This window comes from Nicotiana tomentosiformis, chromosome 2 (assembly GCF_000390325.3).
Source record: "Nicotiana tomentosiformis chromosome 2, ASM39032v3, whole genome shotgun sequence".
Classification (NCBI taxonomy): domain Eukaryota; kingdom Viridiplantae; phylum Streptophyta; class Magnoliopsida; order Solanales; family Solanaceae; genus Nicotiana; species Nicotiana tomentosiformis.
The window spans coordinates 37,444,577-37,453,878 of NC_090813.1; the positions used below are offsets into that span (position 1 = coordinate 37,444,577).

The following is a 9,302-nucleotide window of genomic DNA, read 5'->3' on the forward strand; positions in this document are numbered from 1 at the left end:
TAGTATTAAGAAAAGTCACCATCAATACTCGAAATCCAAACGAAGAAAAATTAGGACCAAATTGGGAAGGACCATACCAGGTGCTCAAGAGCGTGGGAAAAAGGATCATACAAACTCGACATCATAAACGACAAACAACTATCAAGCAGTTGGAATGTATCACATATAAAACGGTACTACTGCTAAGGTACGACCTTTCCATATTCATCTAACTGACCCATGCAGAAGTCCGAACAAGTGCTGAAGAAGATCTTTCGCTTAAAAGCACGCGTTGCACTCTTTTTCCCTTAGACCGGTTTTCTCCCAAATGGGTTTTTCGGCAAGATTTTTAATGAGGCAACCATCGATTGTGTTGCACTTTTGACAATATCCGAGGCCTCTTTCCAACCGACCTCGAGTACCGGGGGGGGGAGGGGGCATCAGGGCCCTAAAATACATCGAGTTCAGATGTAAGAAAGTCATCTCACAACAATAGGGTTCTAACAAGAAAAATTGTAAGAGCCAAATGGTCAAAATGAACCATGCTCATATAGATTGACCCAAACATAAACACATGTGCAATGACTTGAGATTTATTGTGCAAACAATATTAAGCCTACGGGCTACTTCCATTACTTCGAGTTCGAATCATTCACTCGACTATTAAGCCTACGGGCTATCTTTATTTCAAGTTCAAGCAAGCACTCACTCGACTATTGCGCCTAGGGGCCACATTATCTCGAGTTCGAAACATTCACTCGACCATTACGCCTACGGGTTACTTACATTACTTCGAGTTCGAATCATTTACTCGACTAAGCCTACAGGCTATCTTTATTTCGAGTTCGAGCAAACACTTATTCGACCATTGCACCTACGGGCCACATTACTTCGAGTTCGAATAATTCACTCGACTAAGCCTACGGGCTATCTTTATTTCGAGTTCGAGCAAACACTCACTTGACCATTGCACCTACGGGCCACATTACTTCGAGTTCGAACCATTCACTCGACTAAGCCTACGGGTTATCATTATCTCGAGTTCGAAACACTCACTCGACCATTGCGCCTATGGGCCACATTACTTCGAGTTCGAATCATTCACTCGACTAAGCCTACAGGCTATCTTTATTTCGAGTTCGAGCAAACACTCACTCGATCATTGCGCCTATGGGCCATATTACTTCGAGTTCGAACCATTCACTCGACTAAGCCTACGGGCTATCTTTATTTCGAGTTCGAGTAAACACTCACTCGACCATTGCGCCTACGAGCCACACTATCTCGAGTTCGAAATATTCACTCGACTATTAAGCCTATGGGCTACTGTTATTTCGAGTTCGAACAAGCACCCACCCGACCATTACGCCTACGGGATACAATATTTTAAGTTCAAAACATTCACTCAACGTCTAATAAGCTACTCTTACTCTGAGTTTACATTAACTTAACCAGTACATTATACCTACGGATTATGTTCCTTCAAAGTCCGAATCATTGACTCAACAAGCAAACCCGGGGCTACAAATCTGATCGATCAGAGAGATTACAAGGTCAACATTCGATCAAAAGTCTTCACAAAACAAAAACAAGTCGACCTCGTTATATATATATATATACAAAAATTGCCTACGTGATTAAATTGCAAACATGGAGAATTAGAAATTAAGCTTCCTGGTCGAGCTCTTCCCCATCCTCAGATCCGCTTTTGCTACCATCATCATCATCATCATCAGAGGCCAAGGCTTCGGCTTCGGCTTCCGCTTCGAGCTCTTTTGCCTTTTTTACATCTTCGATAAGGTCGAAACCTAGAGCGTGTATCTCCTCGAGGGTCTCCCTCCGAGACCTACACTTGGCAAGTTCGGCAACCTAATGAGCTCGAGTATCGGCGGTCTTCGCCGCTTCCCGGGCCTCCATATGAGCAGCCTCAGCATCAGCCTGATATACAACAATGGACTTATCCTCCAAGACTTTCGACAACTCAACCTCCGCCTTAGCCTCAGCAAGTCGTGTTTCAAGCTCCCCGATCTTCTTAGCTTGAACCGACCCCTTTTGCTTGGCACTTCGAAGTTGAACGTCGGCCGATAATAATATTGTTAAAGATGGTTTCTTTTTCCGCTGCCAGGCGGTCGAGGGTCTCCTTCCACCGATTGCATTCAGCTCGGATTTGATTGACTTCTTCTCGAAGTAACCCGATCTTTTCGATATTTTGCTGCAACTGAGACAACAAAGGGTTAACTTCCACAGTTGAGTCAGACCCATACTTTAATAGAACGAGGCTCACCTGCTTATCGAGCTCGACCCCTTCTTCACGGGCCTTAGCCAAATCCGCTTGGAGGTCCTTTATAGCTTCGTCCTTTTGGCTGCAAAGAAGCCGCATGGCATCTCTCTCACCTGAGACCTTCCGGAACTTGGCCTCACACTGGCTAAGATCGGCTCGAAACCTACTAATGGCCTGCACAGTAAGAAATACGAGTCAAGTATGGAAAAGAACAAAGAAACCAAGTATGGAAGAATCATTACCCGAGTAATGAAATTTTGAGCCTCCTCTAATAAAAGAGAAGCATCACCAATATCGAAACCATCGTCGACTCCAGTAAAACAATCCCTAAAAGGATCCCCTGCACGAGAGCCTTCGACGATATCGGGAGCCTTCAACTCTCGAGCTTCCTTCAACGCCTCCTCAGAAAAAGATGGAAGAGAAGGAGAATGACCTATTGTCATAGCCCCGAGCAAATCACACGGAGTACTCCGGTCGAGACTCAGGTCTTCGGAAACAACCCCGGCAGCCACATCCGCCATCGGCTCGGGAGCTCTGGCAACCTCGATGGCCTCCGTAGATCAGACTACCAAAGCCGATGAGCTATTTTCTTCTTCTTCTTCTTCTTCTTCTTCTTCTTCTCTCAGTCGATGGACCGAGTCAATCGAAATGGCAATTACTTTTCTCCTCACCCTTCGAGTTTTGGGCTTGGGGTCCTCTGACCGAGAGAAAGCTCTTCGCTTCTTATATTCCCCCTGTTTAGGGACTTGGGACTTGTTTCTTTCTTCACCGCTCGAAGGCCTCAAAGCGGCATCCCTGGTTACGCCTGCACAAAAGGAAATCGGTAACGAATATAACACAAAGAATACTTCGAAGGAAACAAAAAGCAAACCTCACCATGGTTCTTGGCCTCCCATCTGCCTTTTGCCAAATCGTGCCAAGCGCGCTCTGCGTAAGAGGAGGTCGAGGCTAACTTTCGAACCCAGTCCTCGAGGTCAGGCACCGCTTGTGGCATCCAAGGGGCAGCTGAACATCAGGGAAAGACATCAGAAAAAATCGAAAAGGGACATGAAAAGTGAACAAAAATCACTTACGGTCAAAATTCCATTCTTCAGGGAACGACATCTTCTCCTCCGGAATGAGATCACGGGTCCTCACTCGGATATAACGACCCATCCAACCCCGATCCTTGTCTTCATCGATGCTCGACATCAAAGCCTTCGATGCCCGACGATGGAGTCTGATTAGTCCTCAAAAGATCTGAGGCCGATACAGTCGTATGAGGTAGTTTAGAGAAAAATCCAACCCCCCGGCTTTGATAGAGAAAAAACACAACAAGATCACTATACGCCATAGAGAGGGATGAATTTGGCCAAGGGTGACTTGATACCTTTTGCAGAAATCAATAATCACTAGGTCGACGGGTCCTAGTGTGAAGGTATAAGTATAAACACTTAAAAAACCCTCCACGTAAGTGGTAACACTCTCATCGGAAGATGGAATTTACAGCACGACCTCGGAACCCCAGTTGCAGTCTTTTCGGACGACCTCAAGGTGATCCTCCGTTATGGAGCACGTATACATCGATACGTGTTCACATCGACCCGGAACGAAGGAAGGATTCTCTACCTTAAAATCGGTATTCAAAGTGCACGGGCCAGGAACATAGGCATGAACTGACGGCTCCACCGGTGCCTTATCATCAGGCGGCCGTGAGGAAGAAGCTTTCTCCTTCTGAGGTACGGTTTTGGAAGTTTTCGCCATTGATATGAAAGGAAAGAGTGCAAAGGAAGGTGAAGAAATAGGCAGCACCAAAATTCTGGTATGGACGACCCCGTAGCAGCGAAATAGAGAGGATAGATAAGAAAGTTTGGAAGAAGAGAAGGCGCAAAAATGGTAAAGGTTGTATGAAAAGACTATTTATAGACTAAGGCATGACGGTTCGGTATCAGCGGTGGCTGACCACCATCTGACACACATTAAATGCTTTGGTAAAATCGAGTCGATGGGACAGCTATCACATACGTCAAGATCGGGTTCGATAGAAACATCAGCATAAATTTGATCGAACAGCAGGGAAATCATATTCCTCGCCACATCCTTTCCGAGAAACGAGGGGACTATCTGTGTACGGTCAAAACCGATTCTCAGTCATAATGGCCGGTCGAGACAATGACGTTTCAATCGAAGGGTATCCACATGATAAGCTCGGACGAATTCCGAAGTAGGGACATCAAGCTTCGCGCTATAAACGGCAAAACTCGATATCATTATCGAGCCCGTGTTCGAATCGAACTACGGGGCAACACCGATCGATACGGGCCCCGAATATCGATGCCCCAAGGCAGAACCAAGCTCGAACCAAGACTGGGGGTTCGACCTAACACCGAGCTCGAGCCAGTGCCAAGCTCGCAGACAAGAGCCGTTACAACCGCACCGAGAGAGAGAATCTTGGCGAGAATCAAGGAAGAGATAAACCATCATGGGTCCTCCACTATATGTATTATTTTATTATGTTATTATAGATAAAGCAGCTATCCTCTACTATAAAAAGGGGGATAGACTGCAATAGAGGCAAGTTCTCCAAGACACATTAAGATTTCATTGTGCTTGTTTTTCTAATTCATTTCAGTCTTCCCGTCCATCATTCCCATTTTATAGCAAAAATACATGTATTGTCATTTTGTATCAAATGGATTCGCATACTCTTAGAACCATATCTAAATTTAATGTTATCCGATTTTTCGGGTAAACAGAAAGTATTAAGCAAAAAAGAGTTTAGATTAATAATTAAAACTTGGATCATAAATCAGTTAATGTTATGTCAACATGCTAATAAACCACTTATGAGAACATTTTTGTTCTCAACTCTATGTGAGCAAAGCAGCCATAAAGTCCAAGTCGATCGATTTTAATTTTTCCCTTTCCTCCTGTTTATTCATAGTGTCGTTAGGATTGAGATTTGGATTAGTCGAGATAATTCATAGGCATAAATATTTTAATTGTATTTAATCATACTTTAAGTCTAAGATTTATATAAAATAAGGTTGTAATAGTTTTAAAGTCCTAAATATAAAGACTTCTTACTTAATTCAAATACGAAAAGATTAAATAAATAAAATTTGATTAATTTCAAGCTCCTAAATATTAGTTAGAAGAATAATCAAATGACTGTTATGTATAGTGTGAACTTTATTCTAAAAGGGTAAAAAAAAACGAACAACATTTCGACAGGATTTCGTGCTTTTAATACGGTATATATATATATATATATATATATATATATATATATATATATATATGTCACAACTCAAAACACATTAAGTAGTAGATATAAGAGAGATGGAGAGAGATTTTTTCAAAATTTATATTCATGAATATAGGATTTACCTTAAGACTAAGTAGTAGTAGTAGTATATAGGCTTCTTCAAAAGACATTAGTAAATAATGGGCTTCTTCTTCATTTGGGCCGAGGCCCATTAACGTGACCCGCCAGCATACAACTTCACTTATGGGGAAATGCTTGTTTTGCGCTCTCTCTCTGCTACTCGTCTTCTACTGCTATTCTGCTAACATCTTCAGCCTCTCTCGAATCAACGGCACAGGCCACAATAAGGTCACTTCTCTTCTTTTCCTCTTTTAAAAGTATATGTGAAATAAAAAGGGATGAAGAAACGGCTCCCAACATTCCCACTATATAAACTCTGTGCATAGGCCGTGTAGCTGCAAATTCCCAACATAGAACTATGAATAAACGCTATAGTTCTCTTTGATTATTTCCTTTTTCCTTATCGTTCGTTGTGGTTTTATTATTTTATTTTTATATTGTAAAATTGAAATTGTTATTGAGTAGCAGCAGCAACATTGAAGTGAAATCCGAAAACATCTCAGAAGCAAGTTGGATTTTTGTTGGCTTCAATGTGTGTGTGTGTGAGAGAGAGAAGTTTATATTGCAATTATTTAATTTTTTATATTGAAATTGTTAGTTTAGTTATAAATTCTTGTCCTTTTATTATTTGTGTTAGTTTAGTTATTATATGCTATCGTTCCTTTTCTGGTTAGTTAAATTTATTTTGTGTTGCATTTTTTATTTTATTTGTGTTACATTCGAATTCCGCAACCGTAAATAACTTTAAATTGCTTAGAGAATATGCACAATCATCAACTGTGTCACATTTTTCAGTATAACTTTTACTTGCTAATTGGTGAGATTATTGGAGTTATTTACATCATAATGTATTTAGCTAATATTTGTCTCTACTTTTTGTTTAATAATCAATTATAATTGTCTCCACTTGCTAAGGTGGCTGTAATTCGTGCATTTTTTTTTCTTCTGGTAGGCTATAGGAATTTGTAATACATTCCATCTATGGAAACTGATAAGTGGGCAAGTTTTGTGGAAGGAACTAGTGATTCTGAAGGTTATGGGGAGGATCTTGATGATGATGACATTTGCTGTGCATATGCATCAACCGATATACCCCAGTTGCAGTGCAGGTTTCATCTCGTGATATAGAAGCGTGTTGTCTTGTTCCGAATTTTATCTTTATTTATTAAAAATGAACTTGCTAAAAGCAATGTGAATGTGCATTTTTTACTTCAGGAAAGATATTTCAAGATCACGGTGGCTTGACCAGTTTGGTATGGCTGAGGTTGTGGAGAGGAAGGGTGGATTGTGGACAACTACTGGTATAGTTCGTAATGGCAAGATATACTGCTTCATTGAAGAGATTTTGTAGGTGATGAAAATTCTATTTTTGTTATCTCCTTTTAGTTGAAGAGTTAAAACTATTACTTTGAGTTGAGGCATAATTTGGAATAAGCTATGAGAAAAATAAGAACAGAGGACAACGACTTTGTTTTCAGAATATTTGGTCAGAGTTCAAATTTTTGATCCTGTTAGGTTGAGAAGACAAAAGAACGTATTTTTCTTTAATATCTTAACAAACCTCGAAAGACATATTATATCTCTTGTTTTTATGGGCTGCAAAAGTGAAAATTGAATAATTTGGTTAATAATTTGGGATACTTTTTCTGTTGATCTTTTCCTCATGAATGACTATGGGAGCTGATTTTGGTATAAAATTTGGATACTCCCGAGTGATATTTTAATTACCTCTGAGTTATGCTTGTGTATTTTAGTTGTACACTCGTTTATTGCTTCAACATGTTAGAAAGAGTAGTCTGGGTGGAGAAAGAGAGTAGAAGCAAATGGATAAAGTCTATAAATAGACAGATAACAGGTATTTAATGGTCAGTATGTCACTTGACAAATTTATTTGTATGAGGAATTGATATGAAAAATTTATGTTTAATTTGAGATTTTCTCTTCTGCAATTGCCTGTGTTTAAAGAATGATACTGTTTTTCTCATGTAGATATCTTGCTGAAATTGGGGCTCTGCATCTCTTAGGTAATGATGATGCACCCCTTTCTCTGGAACACATATACAGCAAGGTTGCAGAAGGAAAAAGTGGATGTTCCTTGGAATACTTTGAAGCATATAAGCACTTGAAATATCTTGGTTATATAGTCGGGCGTCATGGTATTCCTTGGTCAGTGAGAAGGTCAAAAGTAAATTGTGCTATTAACCAAGACTCGCTGGAGACTGCTCAAACTGGTGATGAAGAATCAAGAAACAACGTTCTCATCTCTGAAATGTTTAGTAACATGCAAATTGGTGGACTGAGACTGGCTTTTGACGTTTACCCTCCTAATAGCAGATTCAGAAAGTCTGTTCCTGGTGATCCCTATTTTGTACTTTGCCTTGCTAGGTACGGTACCTTGTTAATGTGGTTCATTATATTATTGTGCTTAGTGCTTATTAAAATTATCTGAATTTTTGCCTCCTATTATTTAGCTGATTATAGGGACTTGTAGTTCAGCAACTCTATGGGTGAGCATTGCTGAATGTTTAAGAGTAAGATAGATTTGCCAGCTTGGATGATATTCCGACAAAAGTAGTACTAGGTTTTTTATGTTCCTCTTTATTCCTAACTCCTGACATATCTCATTCCCTGCACTGTTTTGTATGACCTTGTTGTTGATCCACATTAATTGTCGAAGTAGCTTTCTTGGGCAGTGAGTATCCACCTTCCAAAGAAGAAATCGAAGATCTTGAGAGACATTCTCATGGTATTCCTTTGAAATTCTGTCTGGTTGAGCATGGGCGTGTGAGCTTTTTCTCGTTGAACAAAGTTGAGCTTCCTATCCTTTCATGATCCCTTCGAGCAATGAATGCAAATCTTGGCATGCCCTGAGAAGAGCTATGGTACAATTATGGATTTTAAGTTTGTGGATTGATGTTTCATTTCACCATTGTGTAATTGCAACACATTATTCAGACAAGAGATATATTTGACTGATGAAGGTGGACCTTGTCTCCTCTGTTATACAAGTCTTATGATGTTCTCTTCTCTTCCCTCAAATGTTGTTAAAGCTGAAGGTTGATATATGTTATTGCCTGCCATACGTGTTACAGTGGTGAAATTTACTCTAGTTATTATATAACCAGTATAGGCATTTGAAAAGATTCTAGTCTTTTTTCTTGTTAAATGTATATATTGGAATAGTATCTTCACTACTCACTAGTAGGAGTACAATTTTCCTTGGCACTTTTAATTCTAAAAGTCAATCTATCAGGACAAATATTTTTTCTGTGAGATAATTGCACATAAGTACAGACTACAGTCCACATATATACATTGCAACTAGATGGTCCAGTCATAATTTTACAAATTTATAGCCCAAAAATAATGGGAAATTTTCATAAATACATATGTTATATAAGAGTAAATTTCATAATATACAACGACAATTGAAATCACGTTTTGTACAACATTTGTATTATTTCATAAAATTAAATATCTACAATTAGTATTCAAAATATGGCAGAATCCCTACAATTAAGGAAACTGACTAATGTTCAAATCAATTCAAACCTAAAAAATCTCCATTTAGTTAAGATATTAATTAACCAATTACTAAGAGATATCATATGTCATTTTTGCACAAATGACTTTGTAGATCTCCTCGTTAGAGCTTTCAGTTGTTGTTTGTTCATA

General features: G+C 39.5%; 1 protein-coding gene across 5 annotated transcripts; it reads left to right on the top strand.

Moving 5' to 3' along the window:
• Positions 1–5,704: 5,704 nt before the first annotated feature.
• On the top strand, positions 5,705–8,695 carry LOC104104417 (probable tRNA-splicing endonuclease subunit sen54). Of its 5 annotated transcripts, XR_011413788.1 has the most exons (6): positions 5,705–5,855; positions 6,580–6,736; positions 6,843–6,974; positions 7,617–8,012; positions 8,099–8,158; positions 8,321–8,457. XR_011413788.1 is itself a non-coding variant. In XM_009612494.4 (5 exons), the coding sequence occupies exons 2-5, from the start codon at positions 6,609–6,611 to the stop codon at positions 8,100–8,102; spliced, it is 660 nt and encodes a 219-aa protein (XP_009610789.1). In that variant the 5' UTR covers positions 5,705–5,855; positions 6,580–6,608; the 3' UTR covers positions 8,103–8,464. The 5 variants fall into 5 exon arrangements, 3 of the variants coding, with proteins under 3 accessions (XP_009610789.1, XP_009610788.1, XP_009610787.1); XR_011413787.1 differs by having other exon boundaries at positions 7,617–8,158; XM_009612494.4 differs by having other exon boundaries at positions 8,099–8,464.
• Positions 8,696–9,302: the final 607 nt, after the last annotated feature.